This window comes from Sparus aurata, chromosome 10 (assembly GCF_900880675.1).
Source record: "Sparus aurata chromosome 10, fSpaAur1.1, whole genome shotgun sequence".
NCBI classification, from domain to species: Eukaryota; Metazoa; Chordata; class Actinopteri; order Spariformes; family Sparidae; genus Sparus; species Sparus aurata.
This window is the reverse complement of record NC_044196.1, coordinates 32,815,407-32,841,652: the sequence shown is the minus strand read 5'-3', so window position 1 is coordinate 32,841,652 and position 26,246 is coordinate 32,815,407. Positions and strand designations below refer to the sequence as shown.

General features: G+C 47.1%; 1 protein-coding gene across 10 annotated transcripts in view; it reads left to right on the top strand.

Moving 5' to 3' along the window:
* Positions 1 to 26,246, top strand: part of ppargc1a (peroxisome proliferator-activated receptor gamma, coactivator 1 alpha) — a 259,379-nt gene that overhangs the window by 211,382 nt on the left and 21,751 nt on the right. For 5 of the 10 annotated variants that reach the window (XM_030431385.1, XM_030431387.1, XM_030431386.1 and 2 more), the window contains exon 2: positions 12,514 to 12,693. In XM_030431385.1, the coding sequence (XP_030287245.1) occupies positions 12,514 to 12,693 (180 nt within the window). Of the gene's footprint in view, positions 1 to 9,713; positions 9,850 to 10,019; positions 10,330 to 12,513; positions 12,694 to 26,246 lie in introns of those variants that run through there. The other 5 variants (XM_030431394.1, XM_030431389.1, XM_030431393.1 and 2 more) reach the window with 2 other exon arrangements.

The following is a 26,246-nucleotide window of genomic DNA, read 5'->3' as shown; positions in this document are numbered from 1 at the left end:
ATCGTTGATCCCGCGGCTCACTCTGCATGCAGTACCACCAACACGTCTGCTGACGGACTGCATTCATAATTTATTCCGGTCTAAAATGAAAAATCAGACGTATGCGGGGGAGTATTCATTTTTTCCCGCGTCGTCCTGCCAGCTGACTCCTCGCTTTATGAATTATTTTGACTATTGGTAATGATGTCCTGTGTTGGTAGGCCATTACAGGAGAGGAACTTAATTTGCCCATTGTTAATTAATTGCTTCATTCTTAGCGGGAGTAATAAAAATGCTATTAAGCAAAATACCTCTATCATTAACCTAACTTTGTTAATATGGGTATCAGTGGGGCTCAATAAACAAAAGCTGTAGTGCCTACTGCCACACAGGGGTAATTAAAAATGCACTGCCATTAATTATATTGGATGGAAGATTGTCCAATAAGTTTGAGTCTTGTTGACTATTTCCTTCCCAAGCAAGAGCTCCATCAGGCGCTCGGCGAGAACACAGAGTTTTTATCAGGCCTGGACTTCCTGCTGTTTATCTGCACGGTGCGATAAACCAAAAATATCCTGTAGTTGCACAAATTTAAGTACTTTCTGTACTTTTCGAGTGGAATTTTTTGTCCGCTTTTACAATTATACGACCCACAGTTGGGTGATTTACTGTCGAGTCATAACGCTGCACTGCACACATGCTCCGTCGCAGATCCCGCCACATGAAAGACGAGAATTACGCAAACCGCTATAAATCATGTTTGGTTAAGAAACCATAAAGCGATTGTCAGGTTAAATACGTGCTATCGCAGCTTGGTTTAGATAAAACCCGGTGATAACTGACCCAACACCTTTTGGAAGCTGGTGGAAGTTTTTCTTTGCCGAGTACTTTTCCTTGGCAGCGTGACACGTAAAGTGTAAGAGTAGAAGGCCAAGCAGCGCTACCTGTAAAAAAAATCCCACAGGTACAAAACCATGACTAACAGTAACTCTTCTTGTGGCCAACTGCAGTAAAATGATAAGTAAGGTCAAGCTCACAAAGCCTTCTTTAAACTGAATTGCCAAAAGAACTTCTGTGTTGCATCAGTAAATTGACAAGTTGCTGAGCAGTACTGTCAGTGAAGATATTAGCTTTGGAGATATTCTCGTTTGTTTGTTCACCAGACAGCTCTGACAGCGCTCACTCGCGGCAGGAACGGGCCTCCAGATTAACGCTGCCGGCTTCATGTACATCCCGGCTCGTTGTTTTTCTTCCTCCTCTCTATCTCCTTCATCCATTTTTTTTTTCTCCCCACTTCCTTCGTTTTCCTCCCTGTCTCCATCTTGTCACATTTCTGCAAAAAAAAAAAAAAAGGAAAACTGGCGGCACAGGCGTGAAATTGATGTGATGAAAAACAACTGGGATATCTCTATGAGCCATTTGCTTTGCCGTTATGGCCGCCCTCTCTCTCCTCAGCGTGGCTCTGCGCTTTCTGTTGCGATTGGGGGCGTACTGCAAATTAGCCAGCAGCTATCTGAGGTTACCAGCCAAGTGCATCGCTGACCTCGCTCCCTGCCAAGCTCGCGTCTCCTGGAAGCGGCTCCACGCTCAGCTTCGGCCCAAACTTTGTTTCCAGTGACGCTGGGCTGCTTTCTTTGACATCGTCTCACAAACATGTATGATCCATAGCAGTCATTTTTCCTTCGGGCACATCTTTAATATCCCCGAGTCAATTGAATTTATAGAGAGGAGGCGGCGCATACTTAATGTTGCTTCTTAAGTTAATGTAATTCAAAATTGCATTTACGCTGACAAATGGCTGCGGAAACTCTGAGCAACTATGAAATAATAATAAATAGGTGTGCGCCTACGTGCTCGCATGGAGCCTCATCCTGAAGCCGGGTGCTGAATTTCTTTTTTTTAATACCGACTTCCCTAACAAGTGAGGAAATACGAGGTGCAAGGGCGAATAAGGAAACTCTCCGCTCAGTTGTGTTCATCCTAACATCTCCCACATGAGCCATGAAATCAGGCTCTGACTTATCCCAGAGCTTCACGTTTACAAGGAGAGATAAGGGCAGTTCAGACCTATTGTTGCAGCCGGCATGACCCTAAACATGAAAGGGCATCTTGGCCATCTCCCATTGTGTGCCGCTACAGTATATATTGAGCTGCATAAACCCGTCCTTTTGTGTGGACTGAAAAGAGAGGGGCCTCTTAATTAAGCCAGCGAGAAAGCAAGTGACTTCCTACGTGCATAAATGAATACCGGGAGAAAGTAACGGTGTCATCCTGGATGTGGATAAATGAATAAGTTGCTGAATGCGAGCGGCAGTAAGTGGGTTAGCATGTAAATAAATGAATAAGTTAGCGAATTAGTGTTTAAGTGTGTTAGCATGTAAATAAATGAATAAGCGAGTGAATTACAATGCGAGGGAGTTTGCGGGGCGAATAAAGACGTCGAGGAAGCGAGAGTGTCAGCGGTGCAGAGGAAGTTATCGCTCTGAGAAACGGCCTTGGAGGACGCGGTCGCTCTGGTTTGCGGGGCGGCGCGGCGACTGCATCTGGCTTGTGCATGTCATATTTCCTCATGTACAGATGACATGCCAATTACCTCTTAATTACATGCGTCATCTGGACCAAAGTGCCCAATGCCAGCGCTGATTAATCCTGTTTATTGTGGCGGCGATGACAGTCCCGGTGGAGACAGAGCGCCACAAAAAAACACAGAGCAAGGCATTATGGGAGGGACTTGGAGAAGGCTGCAGGGGACGGGATAGCCAGGGAAAGATGACAGTTGATTTCTGCAACTGATGATCAGGTATGCTACTAAAAATAAGCGATGGAAACCGTTTCCTGAGAGTGGAAATGGCTTGAGGCATGTGACAACATTTGGACTGGAAAAAAAAAAAAAAAAGCTGATGTTGCCTACTCACGAGGAAAAGCCAACGTTATTGCTCAGCACAATCCGCGATCTGCTTACACACACTTTCATGTTGATGGATGTCTGCCAAGTCATTTGAATATCATGTCCAGTTAAAATCACGATTTTACACACATCAGAACCAATTACTTTCTGTCATCTTCACATCCGCATCTCATTATCTCTTCCAATTTAATATCGCTAACAAGGGGAGAGAGTGCATTTGCAACACAATTTTATTTTCCAAAACGTTATAGTCATGAGGAGGGGGGGGGGGGGGCAATGAGGTCATGTTAGCAGCGGAAGGACCTGTGTGTGTGTGTGTGTGTGTGTGTGTGTGTGTGTGTGAAAATCTAAACCTTCCTGTAAATGAATACGTAGCACATGTGAGCCAGATATCCATCGTAAGCAGGAAGATTTCAGAGCGTGACCGGAATATGCGGGGGAGGAAGAGGTGGTAACCATTAGATCAACACTGTGATAGTGGACCGTGGTCGGGCCGGCGCTGGGAGGCCGGCGGGGCCCGGGGTCAGTCCCGGCGAAGCGGACAGCGAGGCGGTTTATCTTCAGATGAGGGATGGAGCGGCTTCGGAGCGTGGCGAGGCCGCTGCTGCAGCCTCCCATCGGTCTGACCCTTTGTTTAAATCTGCACTTCCTGTCCCCAATCACTCCTCCTTGTACTTAGCTTCCATCTTCCTTCCCCCTCCTTCCATATCTGCCTCTAATTCATGCCCCGTCTTTGTCCAAATCTTTCTATCACTCACAGCGGCTCACTCCCTCTTGCTTTTGTTACTCCCTGTCACACTCTCTTTCACCATTAGCTCCATCTCCATCCATCTGCTCCTTTTGTCTCTTTGCTCTTTTTCGCGAGGATGCCATGGCAAAAAATGGGTATTGACTGTGCCTCTTCTCTTTCTGCTCCGCTTTCCTTTTCTTTTCTTTTTTCTTTCTTTTTTTTTTTTCCATCACTGTGTACTCCAGCAGTACATGTTCCTTTTAGGAGGTGATGTGAAGAGTAGTAGAAATGCACCCTGTAAGGGGAAAAAAAAGGTGATGATACAATCAGTTTTATTGTGCCGTAAGGATTTTTTCAGGCTTGTGGTTATACACCCCGTATGCAGGCTGTATGAAAGAATTGCAATTCACATGCATTTTTCCCCTCTCTCATTCCCCTTTTCCTTCTCTTTTCATTGCTCAAAATAATTAGGCTGCAGTCTGGACTCAGGGGTGTAACGTTTCTGCTCACGTTTCCATGATACAAGAGTAAGAGAGAGAGAGAGAGAGAGAGAGAGAAAACTGGTTGTGTTGCTCCAGAAATTTCTACCTGTGTGTCACCCACCTCCACCTCCACCCCTCCCTCCTCCCCTGATGCTGTTTTAACGTGGAGTTCCACAAGGCGCGATGCACTCCAGCTGACCTAATTCTTCCCTGGCACTCCTCCAGTGCTAAGAGTACATAAGGACTGCGCTGTCAAGGTATTCAGCCCTGCCTCTCTATTATTTCAGAAATCAAGCAACATCTGTTGTGCTCTGGGCCTCTCCTCGTGATTCACAGGAGGTGTTTGCAGTTTGCAGAGAGATGCACCTAAATTTGCCCGTAGCCAGCGATGAGATCTCATTAATGTATTTTTCACATTGCAGAGTTCATTTTGACGCCTGCTGCTGTTTTAGTCGAAAACAGGAATTTTGTTAGAGACGTGCAGTGCACCATCCAAACAGGATCTGGTAAGCATGAGCATGTCAGAAAAGACGTAATTCCTTTAATGCCTGTTTATTACCTAGCTGCTGCACACATCGGTGCTTTTACAGGCCATGGCTTTTGACTCACTGACTTTAAGGTTTATATTAAACTTCAGAAAGTGCCTTTGCTGGATATTCAGCACGACAACGAGCACTATTTTCATGTGCCCTTTCAGTAGAAGGAGATTTAACTGCATCTCCTCCACACAAGCGCATCTCATTTCCTCTAGTTACATCGCCGGGCATGTGGCATCTGTTGGAATTTTACAGCAATTTCAAAGTTTGGCTTTGTAGCATTTTAAGCACGCAGGGAGCACGCAAGTCTTGTTTATGTATGTGTGTGTGCAACCCAAACCCTCATGGTCCATAAATTTTAATATTCCTTGCGAGTGCTATACCCAAGCAAAACACAAAGTGCCTCACGAGTCCCTGCCCAGAGCGCTAGTTTAGCACAGCTCCCCCCACCAAGACGCATTACACACCAGGCCTGTGCTCACAGCTCACCCTCTCTCCGCCACCGCTTTCCGCATGCATCTTGCATGACTCGCTGGTGATTTTAAACAAGCCCAATAACAGCCCGACAACAAGCGGCTCCGACGGGAGACTCCGACTCTCCATGTGACCGTGATATAATTCATCTGCGGTGAGGTGAGGTGAGGGTGGGGGTGGGGGGGGAGGCTGCCGCTTTTCCCCGTCTCCTCCCAAACAGAGCTGGAGCAGGGGAGGAGAGGGTGGAACCGTCCTGTGTCGCGCCCCAGGCTCCTTTTTTGTGTTTACCTGCCCCTGCGTGGGGCTGATGCTATTTTCGGTCGCAAGGCTCCAGCCATGGCTAACTGGCCCTCGCCTCTTCATGCCATTTGCCTTAATAATGTGGGCCGGACTCTCTGCGGGGCGAGTAGCCGCCATCCTGAGAGTGGCTAAATGACACAGTGGAGTTCATTGATGGAAAGGATTACACGCCTGCACGCAGGGCGGCGAGGCGACGGGTTCTCTGAAGGGCACTACAAAGAGAGGCGATGTAAAATCTTCACAGGGGGAGAAGGCACGAGCTGACTGTGTGTCAGAGGGCGAGCGTTGGCATAATTTGTGGCATCACACTGTTTATCTCGTCGCTGTAACGCGCGAGTTAGGAGCTTACGGAGGCCGAGCGAATGTACGGAGCTTTTGAGATATGTTTCTGTGGCACTGAAAATAAAAATGACTAGAAATAATTCAGGCCAGTTTTATTACGTCATAAGAGCTGATTACAGGATACTTTTAAAGCCGTCCTGTGTGACCGTTTGACACCCCATTAGAACCTTATAACGTGTATCCATTTACACTTCCTGCAGACAGTTTTGTATGCCATCACATCCCATGTTATTGTAGAGCTTTGGACTGTTGTGAAATGTGACCGCTTCCTCCAGTGTCCCCTAATAAGGAGAAAACAATATGACTTGTCAAAAGGGGGGGGAGAGAAATCGCCCAAGCACCAGAGATCTGAGAGCACATCAGCTGACAAGCAGGAGAACAAAGCGCGAGCCGCCTCTGAACAGTCTCCAACAAAACACGAATAGCTGCGGCGCTCTGTTTTACCTCTGCCCTCAATTAATTCCTATGAATCCAGCCACCATGTATTAAAATGGCCAGATGCTAGGATGGATTCTGTTGGGAGCAATGACATGCAACAAAGTGATATGAATCATCCCACCCCCTCCCTCTCCCTCCCTCCCCTCCCTCCTCCCCCGCTCGCTGTGCAGCGGCACACTCTCAGAGGGCCAGTGACACAATTTATGGAAAAAGGAAAACAAGATGCGGCCACTTGAGTATAGATGGACTGTCAGGAACGACACTGTTTAAAAAAAAAAAAGACTGTCAGACTCTATTAGAATTAAACACATGGCTATAATTTCCACTACAGAATCAATACAGCTCCTTAACACAAAGGTTCATATCCGATTTCAATCTGAGGCCAGGAATGCAAATGGGAGACTCCGTACCATTAGTCAGGCCGCGTTGAATATTCAAACAAAGATAATTATCTGTGGATTAGCCCCGTTTTGGCTTGGAGAGCTCCACTTGTCAGCTGACTCGGAGGAGGAAATTGTTTAATCATACAGACCTTTTGCTTTCTGAGAACCGCCGGCAGCACGACCCCGACTCGAGTCCCGCTGCAGCTCGTCCACGTGTGGAACCGGGGCGTGTTCTGTGTGCGCACAGAAAAGTTGTCACATTGCATTACTTTTGAGTTGCGAGCCAAAAGTTAGCAATTAACCAACAGTCGCTTTTAATTAACTTTAGCATTTAATGGTTCCTTTTGAAGTATATTTGTCTGCGGAGGCTGCGGTCGGCCGGACGCTGCGCTGAAAGCCTCGGAGGAGTTTCAAGAAGGTTTTCAGGTCCATCCAATGACAACATGCTATGCATCAACGGGTGTGAACAACTTTTCACACTCCATCCTATAGATTCAGACCCCTTGAGACGTGATATCTATAAGAGTTGTAAAATGGGAGAGAGGTGTGAAAGCAAGACCCGGGGTCATTCTCCGGAGAAGGGGTCGGACACGCAGTGGTGCTGGTGCTGCTGTCGCCCCAATATCTCCTCGACACATCCGTCATTCTGCCTCCGTCCGTTACGACCTCCCCCCCAACACTTACCTGTTCATCAGCAGCCCCCAGCGCAACTGAAACGAAAGCTGTGGCATTTCAAAGACTACCTGTGTTTGAGTAGCGCTGCAGAACCCTCCCTCCCCCCCTCCTCTCCTTTTTTTTTTTCTATCTCTTTTGAAATGATGCAGATATCTACAAATCTCTACCGCTGCATACATAAATATCCAGCCTCTAGCGAGAATGTGCATGTAGAAAAAAAAAAAAAAAAAAAGAATCAAAGGCCATTCAAGAAAGGAAATCGTAACATTATATCTATATTTAGCTTCCGTTGTCTTAATTGGCATGAAGAGTACAATCAGATAAGCCTTTTGACTGTGACTCACATGCTGCTTCAGGAGAGGGAGAAATATCATTTACCAGCATATATCTCCTGCCAGGACGGCTTTCTTCTTCTTCTTCTTTTCCTTTTTCCTTTTTTTTTTTGGCAGGTCCGTGTTCATTATGGTGCCATTATTCAAGTTGTGAAGAATCTATCCGACCAGCAGCTACTGTACCTGCAGTCAGCTACATCTGTTGAGCACCGTGTAGAGCCGCAGAGGTTTAATTCTCGCTCCACTTTTTTTTCACCGGTTAAATCCCTGTCGCCCGTCACAAACGCCGGCAACCATCGAGCTCCATGTCACTCCCATGTTGCCCCCTATATTGCGGTCTCCGTGGTACTGGTCCATCTGGGCTCTGTGAGGTCACTGCACACACCACCTGCTCCGATCGGCTTTCACCGCGGCTTGTGTGTAGCCTCTCTGGGCACGCGTGGAGAGGCAGATGTATAGACTCTCGTGAGCGTAACACAGACACACACATAACGTCTAACGGCACACGATCTGCACATTTGCATTCCCACCCCCGGAGCCTTTTTTTTACAGGTTTCTGTGCAATTTTGTGTTTAATGAGACTTACTGTATGTGCTTCACTAATTTAGGTAGACAATTGCTCCCTGCATGCTCAGGTGGACTTAATAGGCTTTACAGGACGAAAAAATTGGATTGGGGTTAGCATGTTCCATGGAGTGAGTTTCTTATTACAGAAATGTCAGACGTTAACTTCCTGGAGAGAATATCTAAACAGAAAACAGCTGATATCATCTTTCTTTTACAAGGACTGTTAACTTAAAGGGGGCACGCGTTAACTTAAATCCAAACTCAGAATTTTAACACCTCGGGTTTGTTTATTCAGCTTATTCAGTCGTGAAAACAAAGAGAGCTCGCTCATTTAGTTTGTTGAGGCGTAAACAAATCAGACAATGAAGATCCGACTCCTCTGATTTTAAAGATCTTCCCCCCAAATTCTCCGCAGTGCACCTTTTTTAAAAGATCTGAGGCAACGGTGAAGTTTTAGAACGACATGATTTATCATCATATCAGTCAGACAGTGACTGACATGTGATTCTGTTCATCACAGGGAGACAGCAACAGTGTGGATGGAGTGAGCGAGCCTGCCGGTGCACCCAACAGAAAGAGCACTTTGTTTGAAATGTCCACAAAGCTTTTGTTTTTATTTCACAGCGGTAGTGTTGCCTATACACGTCCTGTTGACACTGTATACACGGTTGATACTGCCACCTGTCCTTTTTATTGCCTCTGAATGGACAAAGAAATACGTTACAAAAGGCTGAATTACCGCCTGTGATACTCTAGACGCCAAACAAAGACATGTGAGGTTCCTCTGCTGTCTGGAGTTAATTCAGGAAACAATGTCAACTGATGATTTAGTCAAGGAGAGATAATTGAGTTAGACAGGAATGACCGCTTTTCTGTATTCTTGGTCATTTCTCCGTTTTTCTCTGGGGAGACATTGTGTGATTATTCTTCTTCTTCCTTCATGTATGGTGTTTATGGTCCAGAGAGGAGCAGAAATGTGTTTCGTTGGACTTTTTTCGGGGGCAGCTGGAGAACACTGGCCCTGAATTTTGCATATACCATCTTTACATTTTAATGATTCAAGACTACAACATCAAACTCACACTCATTTAGTCCAGATTCGCTACGCGTGACGTCCACACTGCAAAAAATGACAGCGGTTGATCGTTCCAGGTCGCCTCTTGGACGTTTTTACAACAAACATGACAGCACGAACTTGAGCGAAAGAATGTGTTCGAGCAGAGCAGCTGGGTTCAGTTTCTGGATCGGTCCGCGTCTCAGCCAACACGCACCGTTTCTTGGCTGCATTCTGAATTAATACACAGCCTGCTGTGCGTAGAGACAGATTGCGCCTGACACGGTTTTTTAAAAGATGGACATTTTTTGCAGCGCACGGAGAGGATTTTACTATGTGCGCAGCCAGACCCCGCCTGCTCACCGCGCGTCACTGGCGAGTAGTGTGGACGCGGAGTCACTCCCCTGCCTACTTTTAATAGCTTTGTCATGTGATGGAAAGCAGTTGTAAGACAGGTGCCCTCGGTTCATTCTCGGCGAGGGGCAGCAGTTGCCTGTGTGCGAGCGAGTGGGTGGATTTCTTTTTTACTTGATTTTTTCTTTCTTTTTTTCTTTTTTTTTTCTTTTTTTTTTTCTTTCCCGGACCGTCATTCAGTGGCTGGATGGCGTGGGACAGGTGTAACCAGGACTCGGTGTGGAGAGAATTAGAGGTGAGCGCATCTTTGAAAAAAAAAAAAAAAAAAAAATCCGACTTCTTTCAGCTTTATATCCTTCTGGACTTTCTTTTTTTTTTTTTCTCTCCCTGGAACGATGGACAACAGTGAGCCAGTGATTTGCACGTACTCTGTCTTCTCCTTCTGCTCCGCTGCTGGTGCCGGTGCTGGTGCTGGTGCCGGTGCCGGTGCTGGTGCTGGTGGCATGCCGGTGTAGTGCGCGTCTGGACACGTTTTGAGGATGCGGGGGATATACAACACGGGAATATGTGACAAGTGGAGGGGAATGTGCGGAATCTCCCTTTTCACCTCAGTTAGAGATGTAGTTGTTGTAGTGCGTGCTCGGGCTCGGGGACCATCGCTCGTCTCGTAGGATCTCGAGCGGGATTTGTGTTTTCTCCAGCAGCCGCGGACTGCACGCGCTCCGGTGCCCGAGAAGGTTTTCACGGCGAAATGACTGAACTGTCTGTTGGTCAGGTATTTTCCGCTGACGATCACAATCCCTCTGATGTGCTGTGTCGGGCTGCCGCATGTTCCTTCTTTTTCCGAGGCGAGAGCAAAGGTTGTGCACACTGACGGACCCGCTATCTGCCGTTGCGCAGGAGGCATCATAATAATAACGGTGCCGGCGGCTCGTCCGTGTGCCAACATCCCGGCCGGGGCAGCGCCTGCACCGGCTGGACAGCGACCTCGCATCCGGCCAGAAGCTGAAATTAAATGTCGCTTCATCTGCGTATTTCTTTAATTTCTGTCTCTTCCTGCAATTAGTTCTCTCTGATTTGCTCCCGTCGTCGTTTGAACGTAGTTGTCTCCGCGTTTTGATTAAAGCACATCAAAAGGATACCTGTCCCCCTCATACCGACTCCGTCCAGTCTACCTGGCTGTACTTAGTCTGCATGCAGGAGCTCAGTGATGCTTCTCACAGCAACTACATGATGTGACCGCAGTCTGGCTGCATATTTGTGCGTATCCAGAGCTGCGTGATGAGAATATGAGAATGAAAGCTGCCTTCACTCAGTAAAAGTAAGAATCTTCTATTTCCCACCGATTCACTGGCTCGCTTTTCCTTCAGACGCGCTTCCTTTTTTTCTTTCTTTTTTTTTTTTTTGCACTTTAATGTGTCACCTCAGCCAGGTGAGGCGTCTCTCCTCGCCGTTTGGAAAGCGTTTAATCTGTCAGCGTCTCTCGGAGCTCCCTTTCATTCCAAGAAATGCACGCACGTAGATTCAATAAAAAAAGCTGAGGGAACTGTCATCCCGGACCTCAGTCATTCCTCTAATAATCTCCCCCCTAGCAGGTGCTTTTATGTGCGATGCGTGCGTAAATCAGTGGAGCGCCGTGCCGGAGCGCCCTGATTGTCTGTCTGGCGGCGCTATTTCATTAGTTCACCCAAGAAGTCCATAAGATAATTGGGCATAGGACGTCCAGCCTCCGCCACAGTGTTTTCTTTTTCTTTTTTTTTCTTTTCTTTTTTTCGTCCCGTGCCTTGTCAGGCTGGATCATCGCATGGGGAAGCCTGAGACGCAGTGAATCTGTCCCCTTTGCTTCGCTGCTGCGGTGGTAACATAACGGATTTGTCTCATCACAGTCTAAGTCATGGTGTGTTCGTGTTTGGTGCGGATCCGCGGACAGATGAACTGTGACACCGGTGTCTGGGCGGTTTTTCCTACTTGGCACAGCATCCGTCTCCCAGCTTTGCCCTGAGCCGAACCCGACTCTCATCCCTCTGCGCTCTGCGGGCCAAATACCTCGCGGCTTCGCCTGGGGATATCTATCATATATCTCTCATAAGACCATCCTTTAGCGTGCACACGCGTTGTCAACAGAATTAGGAGCGTGTAGCCTGTTAGACAGAAGCTCTTCTCTCAGGCTTGGGTTTGAATGTGCACAGTAACAGAGTGTAAACAGCCTCCACTCTGGTGCGTTCTGCCTTTTTAATGATCTCTGACTGTAGATCTCAAAGTTTGCATGGAGCACAGCACACAGATGGTTTCCTGCTCGGGGGTTTGCATACTTAACTGAGAACATAATCCATAATAATGTGTACAGTTCTGCTGGGTAGGAGCAATTAATAGCTGAGCAACATCAAGGAATTGTTGTTCCACGCATGGTAAATGTCTGTTGTGCTTAACTTGTTGCCTAAAACACCTTTTCACATCAACAAATCCCTGTTTGTTTCCAGTCCAGAGCCCCCTCACTGCACACAGAGCTGATGATTTGTGCAGGAGAGGAAGCAGGAGCAGCTGCCACATACAGTACACACATTGGCTAGATTACATAAAAGTGGCTGGTGAATAACAAAATGTCAACAGGCAGCGTTTAGCAGCACGGGAGGCCAGCGCCGATCTGATGGTGGGAGGACGCCGAGTGCTGCGGGGTGGAAGCTGGGCAAGAAAACCTGTCTAAAAGCAAAAACTCAAATCATTAAATATGGGAAATTCAAACTTATTCTGTCAGCGGGATGAGAAGCCTGACTGGCTCTTTGTGTCGTGCAGATGTATGAGGACTCATTTGACTCCTGTCCAGAATTTGATTCCGCCATTGTTTTTCAAACTTGGCACAAAGACTTCAGAGTCTGATTTGCATATGAAAGATTTGTGATTGTTTTTTTGTTGTTTTTTTTTATGTCTGACCATCTTTGTTGTTGTTCTTTTCCTCCAGTGTGCTGCCTTGGTTGGTGAAGACCAGCCCCTCTGCCCAGACCTCCCTGAACTCGACCTCTCAGAGCTGGACGTCAGCGACTTGGATGCAGACAGCTTCCTGGGTGGCCTCAAATGGTACAGTGACCAATCGGAGATCATTTCCGCTCAGTATGGCAACGAGGCATCCAATCTCTTTGAGGTAAGTGACGCTTACGTTGTCTAGCATTCATTACCTTCATCGGTATCTGTTCTCTCCGAGCATCGCGGTGCTGCGGAACGTCTTTGCATCCACAGTGATTTCATTCTGAGCCGTCCCAGGGGTCAGGCGACCGAGCTGGAACAATAACATGCCCTCGCAAACACATCGCACTATCGCACACTTGAACGGGAGCCAATCAAAATGTACAACTGTGACCAGTTTACAAACATGCTTTTACATTGCTCCGAAGTACAAAAGGTGAGATAACGTGAAAGAACGATAAGCCCGGGAGGACCTTTGTCCCCTTGTTTGGATCCTGGCCGCGACGGTAGGCTCGCTTATCAAAACTCGGAGCATTTATTTGTGCCCAGAGTCAGTAATGCGGCACACATCTGAAAGGTACACTCAGGTAGTAAACTGTGGACACGGCGACCGTATTGCAAAACGCTTCTCAAAGGTTGGAGTGTAAAACTTTAATCTTTGCCCGCCTCCCCCCTCTCTCTCTCCCCTCGTCTTTCTCTTTGTGTCCTCCCACCCTGCCTCTCTCCGTCGGACTCTCTCTTTCTCTTCTCACCCGGTGACAAACGAAGTCCACAGAGGGTGATGATCTGGCCGGGGCCATAAAGCCATCGGTCTTGGGACTGACTTCCAGTCCCCAGTTCATTATAAGCCTTTATCAGTGCCAGAGATAGACAAGAAAGACTGAGATTGGATGCTTTAGCCTCGCCTCAGGAGGAAAAACCCTGTCTGAGGGTGCGCGTGTGTGTGTGTGTGCGCCCATGGCCCTGTCATGTAGGCACGTTTTCAGGATTTGTGAGTGTGTGTGTGTGTGTGCGTGTGTGCGTGCTCGCTGGTCATGCAGGCAACAGTTGATAACAGACTAAATTCTTTCCACGTTTGACCTCCTCCCTACCACCACCTTTTTCAGAGTCTCTTTATATCACCACACATTCTACCTCTGTAGACCACCCCAACACACACACACACACACACACACACACACACACACACACATACACACACACACACACACACGTACATGGGGGGGGGGCCTTAAGTTTAGCCGGTGTGACCGTGGCTCCTCTGTCATCTGAGAGTGATATGGCTCGCAGCCACCGAGTGGCTCTGGGGATGGATAAAAATACCAATGAGAGTGTATGCATGTGCTTGTGTGTGTGTGAGTGTGTGTGTATATGTGTGTAATTTTAAAACACAATGGAGCTCAGCAGCCGCTGAGGACCCTGATGAGGGGACGAGCTCTGGACAAGAAGCCATGTATGACTACCAGTGTTGTGTTTGTGTGCCTGCACATGCTCCTGCACAGCAGCACACGTGTTCACATCCACACACATACTGTACATCGCAGTGAGCGGGCGACGTTTTCACACACTCAACAAGCCAGCAGCTATTGTATTATGCTGAGGATATGGAAAGGCTTTTAATCAAGCAGTGAAAACTGGGGTAGCAAAGCAAGTAATGCATTTCCCTGACCAGGGATTTTTTTTTTTTTTCCATCTTTGGAAAGTTTCAAGTCACCATACGAAGTGCTCAGTTCATCATACGGCAGGATCCAGCTAATCCTACTTAATCTGACAGGGGAAAGTTTGCCGCTCGGCAAGGATCAGAAGCCGGGGCTGCAGCTGTACTTCCTGCGCCCCCCTGATTGGCCTCTACACAGGGCAGAGAAGCATCCAATCAAAAGCTGAAGATTAGAGAACATGTTAATTAATGTTAACTGGTAGACTTAAAGCCTGCAAGTGTATTCTTTGTTTTCATACAGTTCCCTTTCCTTTTATCACATCACTGTATGTTTAAAGAGAAGTTAGGTAGCAGATTATCAAGTAACATGTGTAACAGCTGCATGCAGCTGTCACACCGAGGCCCCTCTTTAAAAAAAAAAAATCCCATCAAACATAATGCTCCCTGGAAGTTTGAACCGGCTTTCATTAGTTCAAGTAAGTCAACTGTTGAAATGATTTGCAGCTCAGGCAGAAAGACAAACACCTACTGTTCCTCCTGCGCTGAGGCTTTTATTCAGGTCGCAGCTCCATGTGACAGACGGCAGCAAATGAGTAAACAGAGTCTGACTTGGTTTTTACAGTGCAGCAGGGACCAGAAACACGGCCGTCACATCAGAGAAAGTCTTATTTGACAATTAAGGGGAGAACAGAATTTGTTTACACTCTGCATAAGCAGCGTAAGTGTGTGTCTGAATGTGAACGAGCCCATGTTTCTGTCTGTTTATGTGTGTGTTCTGTTCCGTACGCAGCATACGGTCTTAGATCACAAGCTGTCCCCTGGCTGGCCTTTTGCTCTCTTCCCTGCCACCGTCCCAACTGTCCCTGACACGAAATGTGGAGAATGATACACCACAACCCCCCTCTTGTAACACACACACACACACACACACACACACGCACGCATAACAGCTATCGCTCCTGGCTCGGTGTGTTTGACACCTCTTCAAAACGGGCCGACCGTGAAAGTCCACAGTCTATTTTGGGCTGCAGTTGTTAAGGGGTGGTTACTCCAATAAGTTCCCAATGTACTGCCAAAGACAATGGCACAGAAGCGTGACCCAATGTCTTTTTAACTGCAGGTCTCCGCTTAGATTTCACGTCCGAGCTCCAACCGTTTGATTGACGGGAAACGCGGCTCGTTCCAATGCGGACGTCCCGGCGGCGGTCGCGCTGGGATGCAAACAAAACCACATCACACAGATGAAGGCATTTCCAGTTGTTCTAGGTTCTAACCAGCCTACAAGAATATGGAGGAAAATTGGCACCGAGTGCACCGACTGACATGAAATCGCTGCTCCTGTTTGGTGAGCGGGACAGGAGAGGCCGAGACAGACATATGGCGACAGATGGAGACAAACATATAGACCAGATGAGGCTTGAATTGCGTGGATTGGAAGTAAAAGGTTGTGGGCTTTGCAGGTAGTAAAATAAGATCCAAAGGCTTAAAGCATTACTCAGATATTGTGTAGGGACATGCTGTAAGTAAAGGACACGCATGCAAGCCGCGTCAGTCATTACAGTCTCTTTATATAGCTCCAGCAGGATGTGGTGCGATGGCGTCAGACTTTACGAGGCGTTTTCGCGCTTTGTCTCGATCATTTTTTTGGACAGACGCTCGGGCGCTTATTCTTAAGCGAAAGGCAGATTAGATCGATCGGGTCATCTTTAGCCCGCTTTAATAAAACACGCTGCGATTAAACGTTTCCCCGCTCCTTCACTGCAAACACGTGCTAGCATAGATTAGCCTGCACACTTGTTGGCGACGGATGCGCGTGCACAAAGTCACAGACCTTCTGAGAGGGGTTGTCACGCCCACACACACACACACACCCACACACACACACACACACACACACACACACACACACAGCAGAGACCCTTATTGTCCCTGTTCCCACTCCCTGCTGAATGCCGGTTGCGTTTATTTTGCAAATTTATGCTGACATTTGAGAGTACACCACCCGCACCAGTTCACCGCTCTAGCAAAGGGTGTATGGATTATCATATTCCACTGTATAATATGATTTTCTCAAGTGAGTCTTATTAGAATACACCATACTTTCCTCATCTCGAGTTCCCCTCAGTTTTCACTGTGCTGATACATTGTTTGCACTGTCTGATGGAAGAAATCCTCCATCACTGTCGAACTGAAGGCAAGCGGCGCTCTGCGCTCAGACCCGCAGCTATGCTGTTTCAAGATACACAAATGAGAGGGGAGCGCAGACAAGTCGGCGCAGACGTATAGTAGAGAGATGCAGACTTAGGCTGTCCAAGCCTGTGTCATCTTGGAGCGTCTGTCAGATCCACTCCACAACAAGAGCTCTCAGCCCGCCGCCCTGCAACACTGTGGGCTCTGCTCTCTGCCATCCCTCCCCTCCCTCTGTCTTTTTCGCTCCCAAGGCAAAGCATTTGTTCCTGGCTGATGGGAGAGTCGAAGCAGCAGTGGCTAAACAAATATATTCTGGCCTCCAACAATCGCTTCTGGAAGGAGGAAGGGAAAAATAAAGGAATAGGGAGTAAGGGGGGGTGGATATGGCCAAAAAAGAAAGTCCCCTCAGGGAATGTTTGGAAAAAGAGCAAGGGAACATCCTTTGGTCTGCTGGTGGCTGCTTGGCTGCCTCTCTCTCTCTCACACACACACACACTCAGCACAACTCACGCTCCCAGTGGGCCGCTGCTGCTGATTGAGGCATGGTTTGGTGTTCCTGCCCCAGCTGATCCCCGGCCCCCCGGTGGATAGCCCATCTCTCTCATCACACCAGAGCCGCCGCCGTGTGCACGTGCATGTGTGTGTCTTTGTGTAATTGAGACACCCTATACAAAGATCAGATAGTGGTCTTTTCCTGGCTAGACACAACACTTTCATCGCTTTCTGTTTTGTGTGTGTGTGTATTGGGTGGGAATGACTATTTTTAGTACCTGGGGTAATCTCCACTAAGAGCCTTTCAGGGCTGTTTCACTTAAACCTGGCCAAAACACTAAGCCAATAATCCACCCCCCCCACCCCCACCCGCCACCCCCTACCCGACTCATACTCTCACACACACAGCAACATGTTGCAACGATGCCATGCGATAAGGCCCAACCTTCCTTGTATTATTTAATAGCGTACACTTTGGAGCGAGGACGGTAAAAACAGTGTATTCCTAGAATGCTTTTATACTCTCCCCCCCTCATGCAGCCACAAAAAAAAAAAAACAGAGGAAGTCCAAGGATGTGTTTGCACAGAGATGAAATGACTTGATCAAAGAGTGACAGGGAGAGGGGTACAAAGGAAGGAGTGAAAGCGATAGGCAGTAGTGAGAAATCAGCGTGAAGAACAGACGAAAAGGGGAAACCTCGACAGAGAGGGTGAGAGAGGGGGGAAGCGGATGGAGAGAGGCCTTCAATCAGCGAGCGCCGTGATTCATGGTGAAGCACTATCAGTCTTGGGCGATAGGCTGCTTCCCCTCTCCAGGAAAGGCCAATCGATCCCAGGTGTGTGTGTGTGTGTGTGTGTGTGTTCAGTGCCAGCAAGTGGCAGTCGCCTTGGCTAGCCCTTCTGCTCTGGTAGTCTGCCATATTCTGTCAATCCCTGAGTGTTTGTAACACCGCTTCCAGAGAAGAATAAAAGACATCACAGGAGCAGGCTGGCAAATATTCAAGTGACTAAAAAAAGAAGTGTTGCTGAAATGTGTTTGATCGTGTCTTTAACCACACTGACCACAGAAGTAGAGCCGCAGTGATAATCGTTTATTTGTATCAGTAATTTCTGAAGATAGCACGCATGATAATCATCCTTAATAAATGGTACATTAATTTTCTGTGTCATTCATGATGGTAAATGAAGGGATTTGGGGTTTTTGGCTGCTCTTTGGACAAAAGAGGCATTTTGAAGTTGTAACTTTGGGCTCTGGGAGAGTGTGATTAGCATTTTTCACATTTTTTTCAGCATCCTATAGTGGCAGGTTAATCTATAATGAAAATAATGGTTAGTTCTAGCCCTCGTCAGAAGCGTGTTCTGTTGCACCCGTAGCCTATCAGCAAGGTTAAAGGTTTACAACGACGGGTCAGCAAAAACCAGATCAGTTGATGTTAATCTGGTCTTTGAGTTAGCGCTGATTAGCTCTGTTAGTCTTCATAACACAGCAGAAACCATCGTAGTCTAGATAAGTCAAGTTAAAACATTTGACTTTTTGATCCAAGAGAGTCGCGTTAACTCTCTTTTAGAGAAAAACACATTTAAGAACATCTGAGTGCCTTTTTTTAATGGTTTAATTTTAAATTTGAAGTTTCATAATCTAGATAAATGCCATGCGCACTGCCATCTCGTACTGTACATGTGAAGGACTCATTTCCCCTCGTCCGTTTTCTTTTTAAGACCCTGTCATCCATACAAGAAAAAAAAACCTCCCTATTCTAACTAAGCTTTATAATGTGCACTGCATGCTTAGAGCTCCAGCTTATTTCCCCCCTGAAGCATTTAAGTCTGCACAGGCCTCAAATAGTTCAAGAGGCTCTCTGAGGCTCTGCTGATGCATGAGTGACTGGATGCTTGGATGACTCACTTGCTGCCCAATCAGTAGCTCCCGAGTCCAAACTGAAAGCAGAGGCTTTTACAGACATTTGGTCAGTGCAGATAGAAAACATTCCCTCCACTCTACTTTTTTGGAAAACAAAAACTTGCTCGTATGAATATGATATTGTGCTGAAGACGACCAGAAAAAAAGTCCCAATCTTGATTTGCTTTTGCACATACTTGCCGACACAGCTAAAGCGAGCATGTTTTTTTGTATCGGGTGAATTGTAAAATGTGTTTGTGAGAGTGTGAAGTGGTGCATTTATCTGCCATGACGGTGCTGTTGACCTCAGGAAGTCAACAGCGGGAAAATTGTCTGCTTGTTAATCAAGCTCTTTCCAGAAGACTATTTTCAGGCCATGCAGCAGCCAGCCAACGCTCTTTTCATATGGCTGTGGGCTGTGTTGTATAATAACTCGATGGGAAGATTGGGAAGGGATTTCGAGTGTTGGGCGCTTGTCATCAAGTGGTCAGCGACCATTGATCATTCTGCACCTGGCAGACATATTACAGTGGTCCGCTCAGCAAGGTGTAAGCTATCCAAACTAAAGGTAACGCGATCAGTATTCCACGGAGAATAGATCCTAGATTAAGATGAAACACAACTCAATATTCCATGTTGATGCTACAAAGCGAGACTCTCAGGGCTTTTACGCCCCACTCATCCTCTCTCATAGTATCCCTGAATCACGTCAACAAGTCGGGATCGTATCGACTGAAGTGCACAATTCCTTTGATGTGTTTCCATTTCTTTTCTTGTAAAGATCCCCGCATCGCTACCACTCACACAACATGCAAAAGGCTTGTGAAGTCCTGAGCGTTTGACCACCGCTGCTACACGTGCAGCCCATACTCATACGGCACTTGAAAGTGCGCAAGACAGAGAAGCGTTCAGATAACGCGCTCACAAAGTCACGACACGGATAAGAGGCGCACACACTGCAGCGGCAGCCTCCCTACCCGGATCCAAGAGCGACAAGGCGCCCGCGCGCACAGAAGTCAAGGTAAAAGATAATGCGTTTATTTAGTAATCAGCAAATAGCTTTTATGCAGTGGGTAAGTGGTGAAGCCTGTGAGGCCTTGATAAGATCGTTTGCTTTCAGGTGTTTCCCTGTCGCACCTCGTATGCCATTGAGTGCAAATTGAATAGGGTGACCTTTTTTGCCGCAGAATCAAATTGACTGCATTTCCCCCAAAAGATTCTGCCATTTCAATTACCATAAATTTGTGATATTGCCCCCCCCCCTGCATACACACACAACACATGCACGCAGAGATGTAGAATAGGACAATGACACAGAAACACAGCTTTTGTCTGAAACACTGAAGACCACTGTATCTCGTCCACTGTACCTCGGCTCTCCTTGCGCTGGCATCTTTCCGAGGAAGACATTACTGTGACAAATGAAACGCCACAAACCCTCGATGGGCTTGGCAGGGCCTGAAAGGTCAGGAGCTGCGCTCGTGTGCAGGTGTACGCGCGTGTGTTTGTGCGCGTGCATGTGGTTGTCAGTGTGTAAAGGTGGTGTCAGCAGTGGATAATAACACTGAGTCCTCAGTGCAAAAAACAAGAAGTTCTGGTCCATTCCGCTCCCTCGCAAATCTATGTAAATGTCAAAACCAAAGTGACCAACCTTCTGTGTGTGTTTGTAATTGTTTCATGGATAGCTACGCTTGACTGCTGATGGCAGGCTCACACACCGGCCAGGAAATGTGGCCATGTGTCCATTTAGAGAGATGGACATTGGAAACAGTCTCCTCTCTCTGCACTCGCTCTGTTCCCCCTCCCTGTGTTCCTCTAGCGCATTATCAACAGTGTAACAGTATGTTCAAAGGCCCCCCTTGCTTAGTGGTGCACATTCAGAGCTGCCGACTTAAGCAAATAGCTATTTGCATGCCATTAGGCGAAAAAAAGCAGAGGGAAGCACCATTCTTCATCCCATCTCTGCATCTAGCTGAATATTTCTTATTTGAGGCTCCAAATGTCTGTTATCCCCCCGCCTCCCGCTGTGACCGTCAAAGCAAGTCAAAGTCAGAGCAATCACAGCAATCAGTGCTTCCCCGTGCCAAGCCGATTGGGAAGTAGCTGCCAAAACAAAAGAGTGGGTGTCCAATCATTACGATGGTGTGTGATTCTGTGGTGTTAGCAAGCGGTTGCTTGGACCATCTGTTGGACGGCTGGAGTAGGAAAACAACAGCAGCTCGGGGCAGGACTGTAGATGGGGAGGCTCCACCAGGACACGCCGAACCCCCCCCCCCTGCGATCCTATCGCTTGTTTGGATAGCTGCGTGAGACTGGTGTGAGTTGAAGTGAACACAAGTGTGCATGCATTTTACGGCGGCTTTGGGCGGACGTTATTAGATTATTTTTGGTGGCGCATTGGCGGGTTTGTGTCGTCTCTCCAGCTGTTCGATCTCAGCGCATATATTCCTCTGTGTGCCTTTCGCAGAAAGTTGCACAACTGATGATTTATGACCCGAAGGTAGACAGAAAGAGCCCGGCGTGTCTGAAGGCATGTGACAGCTGATCTCAGCAGATGTGTGACAGAGTTCAGGTGGTGAGTTTTAGCAGCAGCTGGGTAACCGGTCAAAGGATTTTTTTTTCCAGAAAGAACGATACTGCTAACATCCCTTGGGTAGGCGTCTGAATGGGATCTGGCCTGTGTCAGGATGTGTTACAGCGGTTCTCTTTCTGTCTTTGGCTCACTCTGATATCTCCTCTTCTCGCTTTCTCTTTTCCCCTCTCTTTCCCTCATCAGCTCATCTGATAGTGCTCTGACGGTCTCAAATGGTTCCCAGGAGATCCGTCATCTCTTGCGCGCACACACACACGTCCTGATCCCCATTGATGGCTCCAATGTCTCCTCATTGATAACTCGCATAGCCTTCTAAACTGAGACGGACATCTGGCGTGTAAACGGTCAGCTTCTGCAGCAGCACTTTCTTCTTCATTCATCGAGCTGTTATTTCTGTTTAAACGGAGGCGAGAAATGGTGAATTCCTGCCAGAGCGAAGGGATTACTGCAAGGCCAGTTGTGGTATTACGGCTAAGTAGGATGGAGAGGGCTACAAATCTGCTGTCTTGTTGTTTGGACGGGACAATCTTGTCTGCATTTAGCAACTTAGAGCTCAAACCATCAAGATAAATCTGAATATGTTCCGAACCCGGAGCAGTGAGAGTGGAGCGGAGGCGCGGGGCTAAGCTTTCCTTTTGAGTAGAGCTGCAACTAATTGCAAACTATTTTTATATTCAATTAATCGTCTGTCAAGCAACAAATGTAAAATAGAGGTCGGATTTTTGAACAGAAGAGAAGAGAAAGATCTTCTTTGCCCGTTTTTTTTTTTTATGCCTTAACAAACACAATTAACTTCCTTTGTTTTCATGACTGAATGAAAGTGTTTTACTTTGACAGTGTTCTGAGGACCTTATCTTCCTCTGAGAACAGATTGTTTATTCAGTTATGGAAAACATTTTTCAGAGCTTTTATTATCACATCATTACAAGTGCAAATTTGTCATTAATGATAGTAAATGAAGAGTCTTTGTGTTTTGGAATTTTGGTTGGACAAAAGAGGCAATCTGAAGACACTAGTACTGTGATTTTTTATTTCTTTTAAGACATCGCCTTTCTATATATGGTCCATAGGATAATTGTAGGAAATTCAGTTTCAGAATAACAAGATGCTCTGTTGACTGTGTAGTCGGAGGCAGAATAACAGGAGCCTTCAGTGTGTCACAGAGCCTGCACAGCCCCGACCACAATTGAGGTTTAACATTTAGTTTTATGATTTGGAACACCGTCAGACTGTGTCAGCGCCGCCTTACACACACACACAGACGCACAGAGGGACTTAACAGTGTTATGTATGGTTTCATCGCTCCGTATAGGCCATAATCACCCTCTCTCCATCTCAGTAAGCTCATGCTAAATGACCAGACGTCTCTGGCGGCTGCCATGATTTGTCTCTTCGCCGAGCATCGTGCCGTACCTTACCCTCCCTGCCTCTCTTTCCTCCCTCCTTCTCTGCTCCCATATGTTGTGCCTGTGTGACCGGCCCGACGTGTCAGGCCTGACTAACGCCTTAACGGCGAGGCTGACGTTGATTTATTTCCTCTGAAATCTGGGGGCCGGGGGTAATAACACAGAATGACATTATTTGTTTATCAAATCCAAGGCTGCTTTTCTTGGCAGAGTCGAGATGTGACGACTTGATACGACCCCCCCCCTCGCTCGCCACACACACATATACCCCCCGCAATTTTTGATTGTGCCATGATTAGAAGGTCTGGCGAGTCGCTTAACCTCATCCAAGGGGATGTTTTTGAAATCTGACAGAGCAGAGAGCAGAGGGATGAAAAAGAAAAAAAAAAAAGATTGAGTTGAAGCAATGCAATTAAATTGTCAAGGCACAGATTTAACCCCGCCATGCAATTTGGGCGCCAATTTATTAAGAATGTTTTCTGTCTGAACTAACTGGATGCCAGTCCTCTATCTGCAGACAGAGCGGAGGGAAGAGTGAGCAGAAGAAGACAGTGGGAATAAACAGTACTTTAAATACCAGATGACCCATTTAATGGGAGATATTTTATCTTCCCACATCCAGAGTGTCTGCCACATGTTCTGCCTCTCACTTGAAGATAACAGCGGGGCTGTTGAAAACTGCATCTTGGTGTTATTCAGTGATCACTTTCTGTCATCCTGGCACTTCCACAACACATTTGGTTCCTTTTAACATGTAAATGATGCATTGCCCCCAAAAAGCTCGTTAAAATTTGATCCCTGGCAAATTTGCTCAGGAGCTTGGAATCCTCAAGAAGCAATTAGCAGATTTAATTTGGCTATTTGCCCCGGTGTTGAGAAGTGTGTGTTTGTTTAAAACGGCACCTTCACCTTCCGTTATCAGCTGCATGAATAGTATCTCCTGGAACACAATGCTGTGCCGTGGAACTCAATAAAAGAGTTAAAGGCAAGGACAACCTCAAAGACAGCGTGCCTGATAACAAAAGGGCCTCACCTAATAATGAACAACTGGAGTTGGCTTTGTTTTTTTCCTGGGGGGGGAAGCTGGGGTGAAGGAGGGAGGAGAGGAGCTCTGCCAGCACTTGCCAGCATGCTTTATGGCTAATTGAAGCATTTGGAATAAAACAGCCACAAAATGGCACCCTTTAGAATTGGAACGGGGTTAATATATTGTGATCCCACAATTAGCCCAGGATTGTTAAGATCTCTTTAATTCGGTGAGGTCCATTAAGCGGGATGGGCGAGAAAGTGCTCCCACTGAGACAATTTTTCTCCTCTCTCTTTGTTCCTCCTGCCCTCTTTTCCTCTCAGCAGCTGCTGTAGTAATCAATATAAGTGGACATGTCCGTCAGCAGGTTGCCAGGTTATCCTGGCGTCACCCCCTTTGGGTGCCATAGCTCCTGACGTCCGCCCGCACGGACACTTTGTTTATAAATATACAAGGGGCAAGCGAGCCATTGGTGGTGGATTGACTTTGGTGCTGAGACTCTGCAAGGTGTGGTCCTTAAAGCTGGCATTGAAAAGCTCGCCCTCCTGGACAGGGGTATTAGATCATGCTCTCTCCAGGGTACAAATGATCACTGAGGTTTGCTCTTTACCCCAGATTCTCAAATCCCCACTTGGCCCATGAGTGCCTCCACTAGAGCTGCAGCAGCGGCTGCAGCTTGATCGTCACGACTCAGGGTTTTTACAAGTGTCTCTTTCAGAATGTAAGAGTCCCTTCTAGGTTATCTTGGGGGATACAGTGTGCCTGGGGGAGTTTGCCAATTGGTGGAGGTTTTTGAAACAGGATTGAAATTTCTAAATTTGAGTCTGCCACAGCCTCAGAAAATTCCCCAATCCTTTCCAAACCATGACATAATGAAGCTTTCACAGCCCTCTCAACTTTTAATCTAACTAGTGTCACAGAGTGGCGCAGACGGCAGTTTCTACAGAGTGTATAGGTCTGAACTTACTCAAGAAAGGTGGATAAAGCCCCACCTAAATACACCACTTCTCGGTTAGTTGGTGATGTTGGACCCAAACAGATGGCTGGCTCATTAAAGACTCATTTGTGATAATCTAAAATGATCCCCCTTTCAATTTGTCATGCGAGGGTGTATGTTTGGGCTAAGAAAAGGCTCTGGATTTATCAGCGGTTAATACCTACCCGCTTAGTGCTCAGGTAATAACTTGCGGTGCTGGAAAATGGTGAACATTTCAGTAGCGGAGGCTTCCAGCACGGTGGATTTGAAGCTCCTTGCAAGTAATTAAACAGCATGCCACCTCATACAGAGCAATTTCCTGCAAGGCATTTGCTTGCCAATGCGACATGGCCCCAGTCTACGCCGTGTTATCTCTGTGAAATATGTCCCCTTTATCATTTTTTAATAATGACTGAGTGCTCGTGTTGTTCGGAGAAACTCTCCTCAATGAACATCAGATTAACGTTTTCCTCACTGTTAGCTAGCTAACTGAACGTCCAGGATATCTGTGTCATCTATAAATGAGAATTGGAGGGGGAGGAAAGCATTAAAATGGCCGCTATCTCATTGGAAAATCCAAACCAGCTCCCAACGTTTCCTTCCGTGGTGGGTGTGTAATTGTGTAAAAACAGTGGGGTGAATTTTGTGCATGTGGGAATCTGAGTTTCCTGAGGTATGGCGCTGGTATCTAAGAGGTTGGTGGCCCCCCTTGGCATAATGATGGCCACACACCGTCGCCGAGCGATGATAATCCTGCCATGTGCATAAAGGGATTTGTTCTTGTTGGGCTGGCCACAGAACATCCCGGGGTGACGACGCTGTTTATCTTTCCGCTGTCTTAAAGTCCCCTGGGCTTTTATGGGCCTGGAACTTACAGTTCCTGTTGTCACTTGTCACTGCACAAAGGCACAGCCGTGCACACACCAACACACACACATGCACACACACCCCTTTCTCAAGCAAGCTGCATCCCTCTCTCTCTCAATATGTATCAGTAGACAACTCTCGGCCGCTGCTTTTGTCTCCACATACATGCATAGTTAATACGTCTCGTGAACCTCCCATGTCGATACCTCACTTCTCTTTCCTCCTTCGCTATATATTCGTCTCTCCGTCTCTCAACGTCTCACACAGTTATAATCTCGACCATAAAACAGCCAGCTGCAGCAAGCACACAACTCCTCTGGCACATCAAAGAGGAGCTGGGTGGCGGCAACAAGCTTTATTTTTCACAAAATGTCGATGGTAACTTCCCGCCCGTCGTGAGCATCAGCTGTCATGCCAACATTTCGAATATATCACATTTGTTTAGCATTAGCAGGCGGTAATTCGCCTTATCTGCAGATTGCTCGCAAACATCTTGTCGGCAAGCGGATCGTCTCTCAATTCCGCGGGGGCAGATTGAGGAGAGTCAACTCCCGCTCATTGTTTCCTTTACCCCCGCAAACCCCTCCAAACCACGACGCGCCCCGACCCCTTCCTGTCCTCCC